At 44.5% G+C, this 21,555-nt stretch overlaps 1 protein-coding gene across 1 annotated transcript in view; it reads left to right on the top strand.

Moving 5' to 3' along the window:
- Positions 1–21,555, top strand: part of MYO18B (myosin XVIIIB) — an 815,563-nt gene that overhangs the window by 377,076 nt on the left and 416,932 nt on the right. The window contains exons 23-25 of the mRNA XM_029619020.1: positions 13,448–13,513; positions 18,987–19,115; positions 19,854–20,000. Of these exons, the coding sequence (XP_029474880.1) occupies positions 13,448–13,513; positions 18,987–19,115; positions 19,854–20,000 (342 nt within the window). The remainder of the gene's footprint in view (positions 1–13,447; positions 13,514–18,986; positions 19,116–19,853; positions 20,001–21,555) is intronic.

Below are 21,555 nucleotides of genomic sequence, written 5' to 3'. Positions count from 1 at the left end.
ATGTTTTGAAACCTGTAGATACATTTTTCTGAATTTCAGTATCCTGGAAAACAAGCCAGGAATTTAGGACAGGGAGTATGAGACTTTGAAATAATATTCATTATCAGTACAGGGAAAACATTTTCTTTTCACTTTTTTCTTTGGTTTTTTTTTTTAATATTAGAGCAATCTAAATGAATTTAGCATGTGACTTGGGTGATATTCATCTTGTGAGAAAAAGACACAAAAAAATAGTAAAAATGAACTGAGATGTTAAAAGAGAAAATCAGTGATGTGAAGACCCGCCCCCCCCCCCCCCCCCCCCCCGACGTCAGATCGACCAGCCAGCGGCGACCCGATTAACGGCGCGATTCCACCAGGCATTTTTCCCCTTTGTGCTAACCTTTGTGGTCCTTCTAATATAATTATATTTATGTTTATGTTAATAATTTAACTTTTATTAATGTTATTTAGCTTTTTGCTTTGTTTAAAATTATTTCATTATTGACGTTTAAATGTATTAGACTAAGGAATTTTACTTCCTGCTTATTCTGTTTCATTGTAAACCGGTTTGATATGCATTTTATGCAGGAAAATCGGTATAAAAAAACTATAAATAAATAAATAAATATTCAGGGAATCACAGGACTTACACTAAATACTGGAGCTAAGTCTCTATCAATACTACTCTACATGGGGGGAAGGATCAATCTCCAAGGCCCTGGGCATTAATTGCACAGTCCTCATCAGAATGCCAATAAAGAAGCTAAACATTATGGGGTGAATTTTAAAAGAAGCGTGCGCGGCCTACATGTGCATGCGCACATGTACGCCCGAGTTTATAACATGCGTGCCCAGGGCTTTACGTGCGTCGCCGGGCCTTTTTAAAATAGGCCCAGTGTGTGTAACCCTTTGAAAATCTGGCCCTATAATTGTGATTTTTTTCCTAATGCTGAATGTGCAAAGGAAACCTGAGACTGAGGGACAGAAAGATGACTTGATAAAGTAAATTACTCTGCACTCTCTGCTCTCATGGGTCGGAAGGGTAGATAAAATCTTCCTCCCAACAAACATTTCTTAGCATAAACCACTCAAAAATCTTAGACAATTTAGCTACCATTGAGTGTGAGTTGGAAATTAATCTCTGTAATTTCTATTTCTAAGATTCCTCAGCCAAGGCTTTGGGCCTTTACTATGCAAAATTAAGGCAAACTGAAAGAAAAGATTCTTTTCTCTCAAATGCAAACTAAAAAATCCACACAGCCACTAAGGGTCTCTTGAGTATATGCAAGCAGGTATAAACCAGTCAGCAGCCTCTAGAGAGTGTGTGTGTGTGGGGGGGGGGGGGGGCTATGTCAAAGTTGGTACATTCCACTATTCTATACTGGACTGGCATAGCTGCCAGGCCAAACTCCTTTATAGGGAGCCCTTCTATGAAACAAAACAACATTACATTTTTTTTAAATGTAACTTCCAATCTGAAATGACACAAAATGAAACAGCAAATGTTTTTCCACCTCATTTTCAAATGATAGCATGTCCCTAAGTACCAGCATCTAAACTGAACAAAATAAAATCCATAATATTTCTATTAAAATCTATGAAAAATGTAAGCAATATTTATTTAAATTCTCTGTAGGTTGTCATCATCCTTGTTTATTGCCTATGTCATCTGGTATTTCTAAAAAATGTAAAGGCAAAAACATATAAAAATAGATTTTTGGTTTATGCATGGATTTCATTGACTGCAGAATACAATTTTAATATCAACAACAAGAAAATCCAACTTAATTCTTTTGAAATAGCTGCTAAATATTCAGTAGCTGTGAAACCAAATAGGACATGAATTATACATCAAAGCATGCAGCATTTTGCAAGCTGTCAGACAACATGTGCAAATTCAGTCAGGACCTCAGGATTTGATAAGACAGGCTTGACAGAAAAGGTCAATATTGTTATTAATGTTTTTACATAGGCGACTAGTTTTTGAACTGAAAATTCTTCTAAATTTAGGCATCTAAAATTGAGGCACCTAATTTAAGACCTTCAATTCATTTATCTAAATTTTGGCACCCAAGTGCATAGCACTGGAAATCAATGCCAAGCGCCTAATATTTTCCCTGCCCTAACTCTGCCCCCATATCCACTTACCTTTTAAGCACCAAACTTCAGATGTCTAGTGAAAAGAGGTTCCTAAGTTAAGGTGCTCATCCCTAATCAGTTATTAAATGGGACTGCTTTAGATACCTAATGACTTTCAAAATTTACTCCTATGTGTAGTTTTCAAACCTGGAGCATTTGCCTGCAAGATCTAGCTGAAAGGCTTTTTTCACTTTACGTACACCATCCATTTTTGGTGCAGAAATATCAAAGAATTAGTAAACGCCTTTGAGAGACATTCACCTTCCAGTGTAAATCAGGTTCCACTTGGTATACCTGCAAAATCATGCAAAGGCGGGGTCCTTCCAAATATTATATGAAATTATATTGCTGGTTGTCTAGGCTGACTATTCTCAGAGACTGGCGGAATCTCAATTCTTACTATCTCGGATCTCCCTTGAATATTAGTAAGTTTATAATTACCACTTAACAGCTCTACTAAATTCACCTCCCAATAGTACACCTACCATAAGAAGTTCACTCTCTGTAGGAAGAATCCAGTGATAGCTTTCTTTAGTCTACCTGACTAATAATATTTTGTGGACTTTTCCTCCAGGAACTTGTCCAAACAAGTTTCAGTTTGCAGATTTTCATACAAACTGCCCTCAGTCTCGCCCATCTCACTGTTCATTTAGGGGGTCATTCTCTAACGCTATTGCAGGCGAAAAGTTCCTTTCCGCGTGCAATAGCTAGCTTGGGGCAGAGTCGGCCCTCGAAGAAGAGGAGTCAGGGTGGTACCGGGGCCGACGCTGCAGACACATCACTGGCGGTGAAAGGTAAGATTCCTTATCGCCACCAGTTTCGCACCGAATAACTACACCTTTTATGGTGTAGTTATTCTGCGTGAAAGCTGGCAGCGATCGTACCGTGGAGGTGCGATCGCTGCCGGCTATCGCAGGCCCACCCCCGCTATGCCCCCCCGCCCCGCGTTATCGCTGGATTCTCTAAGGTCTGTGACCTTAGAGAATCCAGGCCTTAGTTTGCAAATTTCTAGTCTGTAAGTCCAAAAAAGTGCTTGTACCTGGCAGGTAACAAACTAAAAATATCAAAATTACAATTGTGCATTTAAAGGGTCATTTTCAAACAGCCCGTATAGGCCGAGGTCTGAAGGTACTTTTTAACCTGCAGACTTTACCCAGAATTTTTAAAGCTCATTTATATGCATAAATCCACTCTGAAAATTCGCAGGCATGTGTAGTACGCCCTCATCCCCACCCCTGCACCATACATGCATATGTTACAGCTGCTTGAGAGCAGGTATAACTTTGTGTGTGTGGATTCACAAGCCTACATTTAATAAAATGAAAGCCCTGTGTGTAAATCCTTTTCCCATCCCAACCCACCCCCTCTGGAACACCTGCTCACTGTGCACGTATAAGCATGTGGGGAATTGTGTGTATACATTTATTTATTTATTTATTCTTTTTATATACCGACATTCTTGTATAATATACAAATCATACCGGTTTACATTAAAACAGGAGATGCAGGAAAAAAGGTTACCTTTGTCAAATACATTTAACATTAATAACAATGAAAATTGTTAACAAGGGATAACAACTATGAAAAAAGAGAAAGGTAAACAAAAGTGGAAGAAACATATAAGTTAAAAAGAAAAAAACCGAAAAAAGGTAGCACCAAGGGTTGCACGAAGGGGTGCACAAAGGGGAGATTGATTTTCAAATGGGGCTTCATGCACAGAAACTGGGCTTTCTGTATATAAATCCTTTTGAAAATGATCCTTTTAAAACAAATATAACATTTACAAACCATAAACCTTAGATCAAGAGGACTTGATTGTACCTGAACATCTATTATGCAAAATGTAATAGTTGCTCAAATCTGAACATACTAAGAGGGTTATTTATCAAAATGTTAACCGGTGTTAGTGTTAGTGTCATAACGCATGTGATAGTTATCACGATGCGTGATTGCAAATTTTATTCATTTATTTAAAGGGGTGGGATTAATGAAAATGAGGAGCATTATCACAAATTTGGTTTCAAGCATGGAGAGAGAGAGAGAGAGAGAAAGTCTGAGCCTCTGGGATGGCAAACGTAGTCAACTATTTTTATATTGCTATAAGAGGGCCAGCTTGTAACGAGGTGAGGATTTGGTGGTGGTCTAGGGTGTGGGGCTAATTTTACATGCAGAGTGAGAGGTACGAACAGCACAGTAGACTTCGGTGAAGATTTGACGTGAACTGGAGTGAGGAAAGTCACACAAACATGAGTTATCTACAATGTTCTCTCGCCCTAGCTTGAATGACTCTCTACCAGGGTACTATCATGCTAGGGCGAGAGAACATTGAAGTAATCTTATCTTAGTCTGACTATCCTCATTCCAAATCATGTCAATTCTTCACCGAGGTCTACTGTGCTGTGTTGCACCGGAGGTGGACCCTTGGGCCGAGGTGGGGTTGATGCTACCCATAGGAGGGATCCTATGGATCCCCACCATCGGTAAGTGGAGTGGGCTGAAGGACGACTGGTGCTTCACTAATACCAGCCCTCGTTCCCCGCGGGTTGAGCCTTTGGGTACCGGGGCCGGCTGGACTTAGATGGGCCTCCGTATGCCATCGTCGATGAAAGGACTGAGGGGTCAGCCCAGAGGCAGCAACAGTGGAATGAAGAAATCTGTACTGGATGAGGCGGAGTCCCGGAAACCTGGGCGACAATAGAATCAAAGTCAGACAGGGGGCACCAGAGCAAGAACAGGCCGAAGCCTGAATAGGCCAAGTCCAGGATATAGACAAGAGGCATCGTAGAGCAAGCTAGAGTCAGGACAGGCAGCAATCAGGAAGCAGTGGCAAGGCAAGACTGAGGTCTGGACGAGGAGAGAGTCAAAGGCGTAGTCAGGCAATGCAGAGGTCCGGGCTTGGAGAGAGTCAACAGCGTAGTCAGGCAATGCAGAGGTCCGGGCTTGGAGAGAGTCAATAGCATGGTCAGGCAATGCAGAGGTCCGGGCTTGGAGAGGATCAACGGCATAGTCAGGCAATGCAGAGGTCCGGGCTTGGAGAGGATCAACGGCATAGTCAGGCAATGCAGAGGTCCGGGCTTGGAGAGATTCAGCGGTGTGGTCAGGCAATGCAGAGGGCCGGGCTTGGAGAGAGTCAATGGTGTGGTCAGGCAATGCAGAGGTCGTGTCCAAGTAAGCAAACCGAGGGAAGGTTAGGAATCAGGAACACAGGAACGAAGGAGAACTGGAACAGGAACTAGCGAGGATCAGGAACCAGGAATGCAGGAGAATCACCAGGAAGCAACGCGAACATGACCAGCATGGAGACCTGTTGCAAAGGCAATCATAGGGAGTCGAGCCCGGCCTTAAATACCGGAGCTCAGGAAACATCATTATCTGGGGCCGCGGCCAGGTTCCCGCCGCAAGTCCTTCATAAGGAACAGTGAGGCGCTGGACGGTGGTGTCTCTACGCGGGCCACGTAGAAAGGCCCGACAGGGAGCACAGGAGTCTGTAGCTGATACTGAGGCCCCAGGGGTGGCCCGAGGATGGAGCTGGCGGCCCACTGCCGCCAGGGATGAGGAACCAGGCACTGGATTCATCTGAGAAAGGTGAGGGGGCTGGGCCGCGGGTCTGCTATTCGTATGTCACTCTATGCATGTAAAACTGGCCCCAAAACCCTAGATCACCACCAAATCTTCACCTCCTGTTACTAGCTGGACCTCCTATAGTGATATGAATAGTTGACTACTATGAAAGTCTCAAAGATTTTCTCTCTCTCTCTCTCATATCCTGGACCCCTCTTGGCCACCATGCTGCATTCTTTGAAAGTCCAGGGGGCCAAGATTCAAAGGATGTGAAGTTCAGAAAATGTGCTGTTGCCATATGACTAAATAAAAAACTTTGCACACAGAATTATACTTGCTATATTTAGCACATTACAACCCAACAAGCAAAAAAAAAAAAAAAAAATTCAAATTCAGGTGTCACTTCAGCAAAAAGACTCCCTCCACTGATAAACATTTTGTGAAGTAACACAAACCCCAGCCAAAAAAAAAAAAAAATACACCTAGAACCTTGCCATACCATACAATCACAGCACTGACTCTCAGGACTCAAATAACAGCAACCTTATGAAAAAGCAGCAATGGAAATACTACACCAGGCCCTAGAACCTTACTACACCACCTACTGGGGTAACAGAACAAGCTGGATTGCTACAAATCCTTAAAGAGAAACTACATGCTAGCAGCAATACTGCACCTCAGTCACACACAGGTAGAACACAGACTGACCCTTACCTAATACAGAATAAGAGACTACAAATTAGAAATAGAAACATGTAATCAAAACCAAAATAGAAAGCCTGAGAAACCAGACTCTGAACAGTGGAACTCTAAAGAGCAAAATACAAAAATATAAGAAATGCACATTCCCAAAGATGGCTTATTCCAATCACTAAATACTCAAAATAATTTTTTTTTTTACCTTTGTTGTCTGATCTTTTTATTTTTCTAATCAGTTGGTCCCATCTCTTTTTTCCACTTTTTCCTTGTCAGTCTTTTCCTAATTCCTTCTCCAGGCTCACCCTTTTCTTTCTGTTTTTTCTCTCTTCTGTCCCCGTCTTCCCTCACACACACATACCACACACACATATACACACACACACAGGCTCATGCCTTCTCCAACAGACTCCCTTACACATACAAGCTACCACACACACAAGTTCACTCTCTCACTCACACTCCCAGGCCCCCATTCTCAAACACAAATACCCACACTCAGCCTCCCATTCTTACCCCCCCCCCACCACCACCACACACACACAGTCTCCCATTCTCACATACAAATACCCAGTCCCCATTCTTACACACACGCACACACACCCACACACACCCAGATTCCCATTCTCACACACACAAAACACTCAGGCTCCCATTCTCATACACAAACACCCACACTCATGTTCACATTCTTAAACCCATACCCAGGCTCCCATCTCACACCCACACTCAGCCAACCTCTGGCTCCCATTCTCATACACACACACACACACACACACACATACACAACCTCAGACTCCCATATTCATATACACACACAAACTCAGGCTCCAATTTTACAATACACACATACCTAAACTCAGGCTCCCATTCTCACACACACACCGAGCCTCACCCCCAAACCCCTTCTGCTGCCACAGGGATGGGCTCCCGTGGCACCCTTGCATTACAGGTGTAAAGGGGGTATCCAAAGTTAATAATTTAAAAATAAAACTTACCTGAAGCTTTGAGTGAACTGAGGAGGATTCCAAGGATGAAGGGGCCTGAAACAGCTGAACCGGAGGCAGTGAAAGCAGAGACACCAAAGCAAGTGATAGCTCCCTACATGGCTACCAAGCACTGCCACGAGACTGCCACGAGAGACGCCCCGGATTAACAACTGAAACTGAAGTGGACCTTAGGAAAGGGCAAGGTGCAGCAGCGATTGTGCAAGAAAATGCCCGGAGGAGGAAGGCTGCGGTACTGTGAGGAGCCTGCATGCCACGAAGAATAAGAGAGAGGGTCGTGGGAGCAAGGGGTAGGCCTTCCTCCTCCTGCTCTGGGCATTCTCCTGCACAGTTGTTTCATTTTTATTAACTTTGGGTACCCCCTTCACCACTAGGAAGATGGGCTCCTGTGGCAGCCCTGCAGCGCGGATTCTCTTTGCATCTACAGGGATGGTGCACAGCACACTCCTTTTGAAAGTTGGTGGTGCCTGTGGCAGCACCGTGTGCACTATGGACACTACACCCATGCTGCTGAGTACCTGTGGCCTGAATTGGCCACGGTTGGAGACAGGATGCTGGGCTCAATGGACCTTTAGGTCTGACTCGGTGTGGTACAAGTTCCTGTGTAAGCTCTTGAATGGATTTCAGAAGGCCAGATGACTTTTACTGAACACAAAGAATTGTTCCTGGCTGAATGCAGTGCTCTTTGGGGGGGGGGGGGGGGGGTAGGAACTGAGAGATTATATTCTCTTAGGACCGACCTCAGGGCCCTTTCCATGGATGGTACTGAAAACCAGGGAAAGAACTTTAAAGTGAATTCTCCATGAAAGGGGTAAGCCAGTGAAGTTCAGCCCTGCAGGGGAAATGTGCTCCTGATATTTTGTGGTGGGTAACAACGCATGTCGTCACATTTTAGATAAATTGAAGAATGTGAGCCAGTAGGGCCTAGAAAGACAGAAGTACGATATTCTAAACCTGGCAGGGAATCAGGGGCTAGATAACTGTTCACAGAAAGCCGTACAAGCCAGTGCTCCAACTTGCATTTTTCAAATCTCAGGGGAAGAAACATGTTCTCTACGTGCAGCGCAGTGGCAAGGTCAGGAGTAGATGAGCGGCTCAACCCATACAGCCTGAGTCATCTTCACACTGAGAGCAAAATTATTTGTCCCCCATCCAAATATTAACTGGTTTCAAACAGTTAGCAAGTGTTTCCGTTGCCTGGCTTAATGATAATCCTTTATTTCTGGTCACGCTCTCCCCGATGCATTTTTCTGATAATGAAAAGGAATCTAAAATTGGTGGTGCAGTTATGGCAGGGATCCAAGGTTAGGAGTTTTCAGGAGTTATCCACTGAATTCTCATTACCTGGTCATGCATTTCATTTATACCCAGAGCTGTGTAAGCCCTTGATATGTCACATTGATACTGAATGTTCCTCCCAAACACCCTGATGATTTAGAGTTGGTGCTCTTTCAGTTGCAGCCCAATCTCAAAATAATTTCCTTGTTGTACCAAATCATGATTGCACCAGGGTGAACTAATGCCCCTTGCTTAATCTACCAAAGAAAGAAATACGAAACTTCAAATTGATCTGGGAGCGGACGTTTGGCAGCATTTTTGTTGCTCAGCTCATAATGTTTTTCTCTGCTATAAAAGAAGGGAGCTGATGTATAGATTGCTTCATCCTACCTATTGATTCCCCCCTATTTCTAAATTCAGTAGTTCTCGTTCTCTCTGCTGGAAAACTTGTGGCTTCACATACATACGTGTGGTGGCACTGTTCAAAGATACAGGATGCCTCGGCTCCATCAGAGATTATTGTCACCAGCTTTAAGCATTCACTAAGCCTGTTGGGTCACTGGGGTGCACTCTTATTATGCCCTTATTCACAGTGGGGTCCTCTTCAACCCTTATTCCCAATAATCAGGCCTATCCAGTACCGAGCGGTAGGAAGAGCTGCGTTAGTGCCTACGGCACCCGCGGTTACCGCCCGCACAGTGCAGCTCACCTACCGCTCGATCCTGAAGCCTAATTATATGCAAATGTAAGCCGCGTCCGAAAAGCCTTAGGCCCGCGCAACCCAGGACACTGGATAGAGCGCCTATCCAGGATCCTGGGTGCGCGGGCCTAAGGCTTCACGCCACGCTGGTATCTGTCATTTCAAATGGAAATGACAGATACCAGAAGTCGGGACTGCCAGTCCCCCCTCCCTTCCTCCCGAAGCAGGGCGCGAAAAGCAGCCTTGCTCCGGAAGGAGGGGAGAAGAGACAGCGGCGAAGCTTTCCCCCAGCCCGAACCCGACCCGGACCCCCAACCGGACCGCTGTCAGTCTGTTCTCCCTGCTCCGGGAGAGGGGAGAAGAGATGACAGCGGCGAAACTGAGCGGCAAAGCCCGAACCCGACCCGGCGAAGCCCGAACCCGACCCGGACCCCCAACCCCAAACCCGGACCCGACAAGCGACGAAACTGAGCAGCGCAACTAAAAAGAAAAGCAATTTTTTTTTTTTTTTCAAAATTGACAATTTTGGTTTTTTTCCAAAAGCGACTTACTTTTGGGATCTGTCAAGATCCCAAAAGTAAGTCGCTTTTGGACGCAAGCAAAACTTACTTTTTACAGCCATCTGCAGGAACACGACCTGGCTCCGTAGTTCCTCCCGAAGACAAAGATGGCCGCCTGCACGGGGAAAGCGTGCAATTGGCCGCTGAAGACGTGACATCGTGACGTCACGTCTTCAGCGGCCAATTGTACGCTTTCCCCGTGCAGGCGGCCATCTTTGTCTTGACAGATCCCAAAAGTAAGTCGCTTTTGGAAAAAAAACCAAAATTGTCAATTTTGAAAAAAAAAAAAAAAATTTGCTTTTCTTTTTTTTTTAGTTGCGCCGCTCAGTTTCGTCGCTTGTCGGGTCCGGGTTTGGGGTTGGGGGTCCGGGTCGGGTTCGGGCTTCGCCGGGTCGGGTTCGGGCTTTGCCGCTCAGTTTCGCCGCTGTAAAAAGTAAGTTTTTAAATTTTTTGCAGGTGTCCGGGCTGGGGGAAAGCTTCGCCGCTGTCAGTGTCCCCCCTCCTCCCGGAGCAGGGCGGCTTTTCGCGCCCTGCTCCGAGAGGAGCGGGGACACTGAGAAGTCGTTTCGCCGCTGTCTTCGCCGTTGCTTCTGCGCTGTCAGTGTCCCCCCTCCTCCCGGAGCAGGGCGGCTTTTCCGCCCTGCTCCGAGAGGAGGGGGGGACACTGAAAAGTCGCTTTGCCGTTGCAGTCTCCGTGGCAGCCCCAGTCCGGACATCGGAGGGGGGCTGCAACGTTTTTTTCACTTTTTTTTTGGCTTCGGGAGCAGGGGAGAGGACTGGGGCTGCCACGGAGACCGGCACCCATGATCGCGGCGGGGGCAGGTGAGCGGGGTCTGGGGGAAAGCTTGCCACCTACCCTTACCCATGCCTCTACCGCCTGGGTCAGGGTAGGCGGTAAGTTTGCAGGTTAAACGCGCGACAAAACGGCAGGGAAAGGTAGCGTTAGTCACAGCGCGGGTTACGGGATGCTAGGGGAATAGCTAATTGGCTCGTTTGCATGCAATATCGAGCTAATTCGCTCGTTTGCATGCAATATACATGCCGCGGGCGGAAGGGGTTACCCGGGGAATTTAGGACGCGGTAGAAGTAGGTTAAAGGGGATTCGGGATCGCAGGAAGGGCTAACGCGGCCCGAACGTGAGTTAGAAGCGGCTTAGGAGCAGGGTAAACACGGCCGTACTTTACAGGATAGGCCTGAATGAGATCTATTCACCAGTAATATCTGCTTTCCACTAAAACAGTAATGCACCTTTGTGACCAGGGATGTTAGTGTGATCTAACTAAAAGATATTAATCACGCAGTTAACATCTGCTGCAAGACTCACTTTTTTTTTGGAAAGCTGAGCCCCAGAAAGATTTCTGGTGACCATTATTTTATGCACTTTAAAATGGCCTTGAAAAATATGACTGCAGCTGGAAATGGTACTGGCCATGATGTGACCAACAGAATATGGAGGAACTGCAACTGTTACCTGAATTTTGAACGCCCAAGGCAAGCTTGAATTAGGGGATGTGGGAAGAAGTCAGGCTTGCGCGCGCCGAATGGATTTTACAAGCCACCAAGATGCACGCGTATCTCCTGCAGCAGGCACCTCTCAAACGTTTGTGAAAAGGGGCATTTGGGGGCATGAACCTAAGATATAAGTGTAAATACTGAGGTGACCCGGTGTGCATCGAGGCTCCCTGCCGCGTAACTTTACTTCTGCTATGGATGACGTGTAAGTGAAAAAAGAAAGAAAAAAGAGTTGGAGCTTAACTGCAGGGCTGGCACGTCCCAAGAAGCAGACTAGGAGGTTGCCTAGAGCGCCAGCCATCGGGGGCAGCAAAGCACAACAGTACGGAGCCACGAGCAGAGCCCATGCCACTCACTGCCAAGAGGGGTAAACTCGGTGGGCTGCGAGCAGCAGAGACTCGGCGGGCAACAAGCGGCACCTCTGTTTGTGTGAGAGGGAGAGGGATTGGGTGTGTATGAGAGAGCAATGGTGTTAGTGAGAGAGAGGGAGGGAGCCTGTGTAAGAGTGCGCGTGTGAATGAGACAAGGAACCTAAGTGTGTGTAAGAGAGGGGGGCCTGTCTGAGTGATTGAGGTCGGGGCTAGAGCCAAACACCCACACTCGTGCTCACATTCTTAAACCCATACCCAGGCTCCCATCTCACACCCACACTCAGCCAACCTCTGGCTCCCATTCTCATACACACACACACACAACCTCAGACTCCCATATTCATATACACACACAAACTCAGGCTCCAATTTTACAATACACATACCTAAACTCAGGCTCCCATTCTCACACACACACACACACACTCACTCACACAGCACAAGGCAGAAGGTTCGCCTTGCACGGGCCCTGGGGGTGGGGGGGGTGGGAGTGAAAGCTATTAAACTAGGGCGGTTTGGAGGACCTCTCTCTTAACTGGGCAAACTGGGGACAACTGGTAAAACTAGAATAGTGTCAGCGCACGCCCCTTTTAAAATCCCCTGATTTATGCAGTAGAAGCGGCATTTGCGTGCACATGAGCAAGCTCACTTACAATTTGGGGCACATGTGCGTGCAGCCAGGTTGCTTAATAACACGCATACACATGCTCGTGTATGTTATGACATGGCTGTGTCCCCAGGCGCGGCCGACGTATGCCTGAAAATGTGCACGTGCACAGCAGTTTGAAAGTTACCATCTCTGTAAACATTTTCACTATCTGTGGTGCTGTATTTCATTTTTTAAAATCCTTCTCTAATATGTATATGTTAAGTGACCAGTGGGTTTATATTATGCAGCTCTATCCCCATCAATAAAGATTTCAAAAATATTCAAAGTAGTTTTAATTCAAACATAAATATTCAAAGTAATTCTAATGAGAATCTTGATGTATCAATTATATTTCATTATCATATGTAGATTTCAATTAAAGTTCATGATGTGCAATATGTGAGAGCCAGAGTAAGATTCCTGGACGTTGCATTGTATAGGGCTCTCGGTCTCACGTCACATCGGTCAGAACTTTTGGAGTTGACCAGGCTGAACTGAAATGGTAAAAAAATGCCTTTTCAATGTTATCAGGACAGCCTTCCTACTTTAAGCGATGCACTCAGTATGGCTTGACTGCCGTTACCATTTCATCCTCAATACAGAGATAAGGAGTGACAAATTGGAGAAAACAGAAGGAACCTGCTTACTACAGACTTTAACAATGGCCCAGAAAAAAACCCCAAACTTTTTTTTTTTGTAAAATGTAATGTTGATTTCTGGGATAATAAAATAGAAGTCTTAGAAGGAAAATAGTCTGGTGAAATGGATTTCCCAGCTGCTGCAGGGAGGTGGAAGAGATTCATCCTCAGTTATAGAAGCACTACCTAGACCCTACCTCTCACACATTTCATTCCCCAGCCCTGGGCGCTACTCTGGAAGAATGTCCACTAAGTAACTCCCTGAAGTGCACGCTATTTACATTCCTGAAATGCATGTGATAAGTGAGCAATCCCGCCCATTTTATAATGCTGCAAGGGATTCTCTCTCCACAGGCCACAGAAGAGCTGCTACACTTCCTTGACCTGAATAAGAAAAGCATCGTGGTGGGACACCGTCAGGTACTGTACGATGCACTCTCAGTGACTTTCCTGTTACTTCCCCTCAACCCCCCCCCCCCCCCCCACTGAAGAATTAATGAATGCAAGTAATAATGACCATTAGGGACTTTATTCCTGACAGCTAATGCCTTATTAGGAGGAACTGTGGTTCCAGTGCAAAGCCAAGGGCTCTAAACCCAGGAAGATGTTAACAGGATAATCAGTATTGTGTGTCAGGAAACAGAATGCACTGCAATGATTCCCTTCCTTATGAGACTGGCTGCGTCCATGTAGACTTCTAAGGCCCTTTAACATGCATTAACAAAAGGGTTCTGGGTCAGTGGTGTCAGAGGCACCAGTGCCCTACTTTCCTCTCTGACTACGTAAACTCATGCAGAGTGTAAATACTTAAATGCAAGCCTTGTACAACCTGCGCCTTTTCTGAAGTTGTTATCTGTCTCCATAAGGAAGAGGAGTCCCAGCTTGCCGTATTCTGTCTCGCAACAACTGGCTCTGTTGAGGTGATGGTGTTGCAATGTAGGGTATGGAGTAAGGTTGCTTGGTGAAATTAAGTGCTGGCAGGGGCTTTTTTTTTTCTAATTTATTTATTTGTTTTTGCCATGTAATCAATGCAGTCATCTCCCAATTTTATTCTTTGGTCTTATTGCTTGTCTCTGTAAAACTCAAATGAAAACAGTGCAGACCTTTAAAAAGCTGCCTTTGGGATTTTTTTTTCTGTTAGTTTTTTTTTTTTTTTAAATAAAAATATGAACTATTAATGTCCTTGGTTGGAAATCAACGAAAATCTGGCACTGTTAGTGTAGTCGTGAAGGGCTAGGCAGCCATGCGCCTGCTAAGCTGAGTGGATCCATCCAACACCCCCTGTTGATTTCCTCGATTATCATTTTTTTCTTTTCTCTGCGATGCCAATACAGAAAAGAAGAAGAAGAATAATGCTGCAGATTCCCATGAGGGGGGGTCCATTACTCTCCACGGAGCCACCCATGGCCAGTCCCGGCCTGGAATGCTGCCACTCTCAGTAGCCCATGCAGCGGCAGATACTGTGTTAAGTAAGAGAGCGCTGTGCACGATCACTGGAACATGGTGAGGCGGCGAGCGTGAAACCCTTCCGAGGGAGCTCAGTCCTCCATTCCTGCATTCATTTGGTACACCCGCCTGCTTAAATCAATTGAATGCTGGCACCAGTCACCTCTTATTACAGAGAAACTTGTTCTGTCATCACTATGAACATTGATTTTACAACAGCTTCTAAAAACTCATTGGATTGGGAAGTTAACACAGTCATTAATGAAGCAATCAAACTGGTAATGAGGCAATCATGTCACTACTTTAATGATACTAATTTTCATTGTATTGTTGCTGAGTACATCTGTGGCATTCTGTAATGAGCTAGTGCTGAAAACCATAGCGGTAAAGACATATTAGTAGACACATTAATATTAATATCTTATTTTAATAGACACTACTATATTATTAAAATATAAGCACCTGCTTTATAATATGCATCAATTAATGAAAAATGTAACATTTTTAGCATTTTTTTACCCATAGCAGCAGGGCTGGTGCAAGGGTATTAGGTACCCTAGGCGAACCTTCAGCCTTGGACCCCCCCCCCCCTCCTCTATTAACTTTCAGGCCCATAGGCCACTCCCCGCTCTGACATTTTGATAAATAAAATTAACCATCATGACCACCCCTCCAGAGCAATCCTGTAAAAACAAATAGCTAGGACAATTTTCAAAAGCTCTTAATGCAGGTAAACTACAATTTACATGGGAAAAGGACTTTAAAAAATGGACCACCTTGAAAGCACCTAAAAGTACTCATCATTCAAAGAGAGAGAGTACGCTCGTACCTTCCCTTTGGAAATTAGTGCAAAGCCTGCGGGTTAAAGTACCCACTTTGAACCAAAATGTATGCTTTTGAAAATTTCCGAAATGATCTCATTGAGCCTGGGGGCCCAAGTGACGCCTTCCCCGCCGCGAGTCCAGGCGGGAGTTGAAAATGAAGAACTAGCGCAGTTCTCGAGCATGAGCAAGAGGGAGTTGGCGCCCCTAGGTCTGCACGAAGCAAGCGAGGATAAAGCGGACGAGGGGGATGTGAGTATCCTGTTGGGAGGAACCACATCGACGCTCAGGCCCCCTATGGCTCCCCCAGTAACAAATATCGACGAACCCGATACACCTCAACTAGTGGAAAAATTAATCTCAGGTACAATTTTTTTCTTGAATAAACCCCCGATTGTGACATTAGATACTGCCTGGTCAGCTTTAGTGTCTATTGAAGCTGCAATATAAACATTGACCCAAGAATTTCTAGAGACAAATAAAAGAGGTTTAAATGTGGAAAAGACTGTGTTGCAACAACAGGAAAAGTTGGAGAAAGCACAAGAAAAGATAGCATTGATGGATAAAATGCAAATACATTTAATTAAATCAAATATAGTATCTGAGAAAAAGTTTGAGAACATTGAAAATTCACTTCACCTGTTGAACCTTCGGGTGGTGAATTTCCTGGAGTTGAAAAAAATGTTGCCGATAGATATGTTTAAGATCTATATGAAAAAATGTCTTAAAATTCCACAGGAGACTATGCCTGTAATTACAAAAGCCTTTTTTACATCAAGAAAACCTCTGCCATACCAGAGTCCGGAAAATCAGGAACAACTTACTAGAGATGTGAATCGGAACCGGAATCAGTTTGGATTCCGGTTCCGATTCACATGTGTTGTTTTTTTTCATCGGGCCTGATCGCGGTTTTGTTTATCGGCTGCGCCCGAGCCGATAAACAAAAAACCCACCCCGACCCTTTAAAACTAATACCTTAGCTTCCCCCACCCTCCCAACCCCCCAAAAACATTTTACAGGTACCTGGTGGTCCAGTGGGGGTCCCTGGAGCCATCTCCCGCTCCCGGGCCGTCGGCTGCCACTAATCAAAATGGCGCCGATGGCCCTTTGCCCTTACCATGTGACAGGGTATCCGTGCCATTGGCCGAACCCTGTCACATGGTAGGAGCACTGGATGGCCCGCGCCATCTTGTGGGATTACAAAGTTTGGAAGAAGTAGTAGTGAACTATAGAATATTTAGAGAGGTATTAAGAACTGTAAACATTTACTGGGAAATTTAACTATCATAGGTATACTATACATAATGGTGGATTGACTTATTTAATATCTTTTGCTCTAGAATATGATAGAAATTTAGTTTTGAAAAGTTTCTTTAGAAACAGAATGGTATATTTCCACGACAACAGATCTGGATATATCCAGACATTGTCCGTTCGACACAAGAACGGAGGAAAAATTTATTTTGATGAGAACAGAAGTAATAGAAAGAGGGGCCAGCATGACACTTAGATATCCTTGCAGATGTCTGGTAAAATATCATAATGAAAAATATGTATTCTTTGAGCCACAACAATTAAGGGGATTTCTTGATGGGAAGCTATGAGGCGTATGGGGGGGGGGGGGGGAAATAAAGGGGATGGACTTGTCATATGATTAAAGTGTTATGAGCTCCTTTTTCCTAATTTAAGTTCCTGGCTCCCATTTACCTTAAGATTAGAGATCTAGATTTCGATTATGGTAATTTGTTTGTTTGTAAGACATTTCTGAATGGATATGATGTATGATCTCTTATTTTCTTTTAATTTAATATTGTGATATATCTGAAAATGCAAAATAAAAAATTAAATATTAAACTTTGCTTAATATTTTATAATTATGCTCATTTTACGCACATAATTCCTTTGAAAATTAACTCAATTATGTATTTATTGATTTTGTTTTGTAATTTACTCCCAAACATGACAGGTGACACATTCATCAAACACAGTGACATGATTTCTGAATAATATACTTGCATTATGTCTCTTTCTCTCCCTCTCTTTATATATATATATGCATTTAAGTACTTGTTATTTTAAAAACATCTAAAGTACATGTGTATTTTCAATTTTGCTTGTCCATTTACCTGCACAAAAAATGGGTGGTTTGGGGGTATTCTAGGGTGGGCCAAGAGGGACACACAGATGTAACTATTTTATAAGAGATTTACAGGAATAAATTAGACAATAAGTTGAGCAATTTTACACATGCTGATTAACTAGCACAATTGATATCGGACTTGTCTGTGGTCGGCTATTTTTGGGTGGGAGGTCAGAGTGAAGTACTAGGAGGGTCTGACTGAACTGGAGAAGGACTGGATGAACTGCTAGAGGTATCAGCAAACTGGTGATCTTAAGTATGCACACATATTTTAAATATACCTACTTCCACATATAAATCAGGGTTTTACATGTCTGTTATATTTTTTTTGTGCATAAAATATACGCGTATATGTTTTTAAAATAGATAATGTATGCGCTTTCATTGCATGCCCTGATATCCAAAAATAGTGCCTCTGGTATTCTTCCCTGGATATCCAACAATCCAACAATACCTGTACCTTTTCCCCATCTGGCCAGCTTCCACCTCCCTGGCTTCGTGATCACGCCACTTCTAACATCCATAAGAATGTGTGTCGGCCCCTAATCCTGTCCCCTTAGACAGGGCCTCTGGAACCATCTCCCCAACATCCAAAAATAGGGCTTCCTGCAGCTTTCTCCACCATCCCTTCTACTCACTCCCCCATCCTGCAGGGCTGGGATTTTTTGCCAGCAGGGCATTTCCTGCCAGCACTGTGCATCATACCACAGTGATAGTGCAGCCCAATTCTTTTGGGCTGCACTAGCACTAGTTAAGCTTGCCCGGAGGCAGGCGTAACTTCTATGATAAAGGTTAGAAGGGTTTTAGATAGGGCTGGGTGGTGGGTTAGATAGGGGAAGGGAGGGGAAGGGAGGGGAAGGTCCAGGGGGGCGGAACGGAGAAAGGCTGCGCAGCTCGGCACGCGCAAGTTGCACAATTTTGCACCCACTTGTGCAGCGCGCGCATGTTATAAAATCGGGCGTAGATTTATTCACGCCAGGCTGCGAGAACAAATCTACGCCCGCACGCACCTTTTAAAATCAACCCCATATTGTTTTGGCGTTAGGGGCTCTGGGGGCTAGGGTCTTTTTTGGGTGAGGCCTTCAGAAATTATGCTAAATTTACCGTGGCCCAGCAGCCTGAGTAAATTCAGCAATTGTTTGTGACTAGGGTAATAATAGTTAAGTAGCTTATTATCACCCTAATAGTATATTTTGCATGATTGTGTGTACCAAGTTTTAGCACACACATCAATGTCCAATTTAGAATAGGCTCTCACCTGTACTAAATCATTAGTGATTAAACTATTTAGCATGAATGCTAGCAGTCCTTAGAGGCACACAGCTCCTTTGTTGTTTAAAACTAACAATGCAATTATTTAAAACTAGATCTTTTAAAGAAACTAAAATTTCCCTAACCAATTCCTTTCAAAATGATTTTTGTCTGTATTGATGACTGGGATAGGTAATTACAGTATTATCAGGGTCTTCGGTTTTTTTATTCTCAGGTTTTCATGAAGTCTGGCGTTCTCTCCAGACTGGAAAAGCAGCGGGAAAAACTGATATCCCAGAATATAATTCTCTTTCAAGCATCCTGCAAAGGTTTTCTTTGCCGTCAGATACTCAAAAAAGTAAAAGTAAGCGACTTTCTGTTTTGATGTAACTCAGTGCCATCCTGATAGTGCATGGAAATTTCCAAAGGAAGCTTACAGTGTCCCAGAATGGAATGTACTCAATGTAGTCACATAGGGGGCCTATGTAGTAATACTCAGCATGGGGGTTCCTTTAAAGGGGGGGGGTGACTTGAGAAGGGGGTCTACAAACCTTGGTGAGGGGAAGATGGGGAGGGGTGCAATCAATCCTTTCACTTTGGGACAGTGCAAAGAAAACTGAGCTGCCCAACGCAGCAGCATAAAATGGTCTGTACCGTGTTTGTATCTCATTGGCTTAGAACATTAAGCCCCACCTTAACCCCCACATTAAAATCATTGAACGATGCACATGGGTTTAACATTGGTTTGGTACACAGGCTCCTAAATAAGGAGAATGCAGTGATTTGCACCTGTGTCTCCACTGTAATTGGCCTGATGAAATAGTTTTTTTCTTGGGACAAAAGTGGTTAATTTAGTTGTTGGTGAATATTCCCAGTACATTTGTATTCTGCTTAATTCCTAAAAGATGTTATTGATTGTATTTTTCTAAATCTATGTAAAATCTATGTCTTAGGGAAACAATGACATTTTACTCTGTAAGTCATTAGGAAGATGAAGTTAAAGGTTAATTTGCAATATGGGGACACTAAGCTTAATTTTTTTGGGGGGGGATGGGCATGAAAGATATATTAGATTAGCTAACTTGACGAATTCACATTTCAGATTCAGCAAATTGCCCTTCGATGCATCCAGAAGAACCTAAGGAGGTTCCAGGAGGTTAAAGACTGGCCATGGTGGCAGCTTATGTGTTGTATTCGTCCATCACTCAGTGTTAACAACATCGATGTACACAAGTTACGAGTTAAGGAGGTGTGTTTTTTTTTTAAAGTTATTGTAGATAGGAAAGGATTAGAAATAATCAATACATTGCAACCCAAAACAGATGATTTAGAAGGGAAGTAACTCTGTAAAGATGGAAGAGTGCCTCAGGGATGCCTGGCAAGGTGGAGCAGAGGAAAAGTGAGCAAAACTTAAACTGCTATGGGGGTAATTTTGTAACAACAAGCATGATTGCTAAACATGCACATAAGTTACACCAGTTTTTCAAAATGGACTCAGGTGCATAAATACACTTTGAAGAGTATCCTGCAAAAATACACCCACACAATTACACCTGCTATTTGGTGTACGGAGTTTGGCCAAGAAAATTTATGCACAGGGAGCGTGATTTTTTTTTTTTTATAACATAGCACTTAGGGCTGAAGTCTGTGTAAACAAAGTATACGCTGACTTCTACCATAAATTTCAAAGCAGGTTTATGCTTGTAAGTCCGCTTTGAAAATTAGCGGGTACACACGAAGCCTTTGTTGCGTTTGTCAGTCGCAGACGGCTGCGACCGCTCTGCCTCACCTCTCTCTTACCCTTTTCCTCCTCCATTGGAAGAATGGCTGCCTCCACTGCTGTTTGCCGAAACCCTCAGCGTCCCCGAGCCACCATGCTTCTTCCTGAGGCCTCCTAGGGCACGCGCGCGCATGCTGTCTACATTTTTTAATACGTCATGGCGGGAACCTCGGGTGCAGCCCCACCGCATGTCGTCAGTACCTCCGGGTATTTAAACATCCGCTCCGCTCCAATTGAACGAGTTAGCAAGGACTTCGGTTTTGCTACTCTGACCGCTTCTAAGCTGCTCGCTTGGATTCCTCACTACCCTCCGGGGTATCTTGCTCCTACAGTAGCTCTGGGTACCTGTTCCTCGGGGGCCTCTCGCTTCTACTAGCCCTCCAGGGTTAATCTGCCTAACCTTAAGGACACTTGCTCCTCGGGGGTCCTGTCTGCTTTCTTTCAGGAACCTTCAAAGCTCCTAGGTACTCACTCCTCGAGGGCCTACTCTACTCAGGGTATCCTGCATCTCGGACCTCAGGTCCCTCTCTTCATTCAACTACCAAAGGAAATTATCAGCACTGCTACTCTGTGAGTATCTCTATGCTCCAGCCCTCTTCATCCCACACTTCAGGTGCATGGCCTATCCCGTGCTGTGGAACACTACCGCACCTTTGCTACATCTGGGTGAGACCATTGACTACAGAGACTGTCTGAGCTTACTGTGTCATTGCTGGACTACAGTACTGTCCGTTCCTTGGGCAAGATTCAACTCTTCAACAGCAGTATAATAAAGCTTTCTTTCCTCAGTGTCTGCTTACTAGAGTCTAGCCAATCGCTGTGGTTCCCCACGTGGCCCCTCCCTGTGGGAGGAGTTATTGCCACTTCGACCAAGAGTCCACAATATGCCACAAACACAACAGATTGCTAACTCCATGGACTCTGCTCAGCTCGCAGCCTTGCAAGCCATTCCTTGCCTAGCCCAGCGGATCACTGAGCAACAAAAGTCTCTGGAAAGCCTGGCTGCTGCCTTCAATCAGTTACA

Source organism: Rhinatrema bivittatum, chromosome 11 (genome assembly GCF_901001135.1).
Source record: "Rhinatrema bivittatum chromosome 11, aRhiBiv1.1, whole genome shotgun sequence".
Taxonomy (NCBI): Eukaryota; Metazoa; Chordata; class Amphibia; order Gymnophiona; family Rhinatrematidae; genus Rhinatrema; species Rhinatrema bivittatum.
The sequence above is the reverse complement of the archived record's forward strand: the minus strand, read 5'-3'. Positions and strand labels throughout refer to the sequence as shown.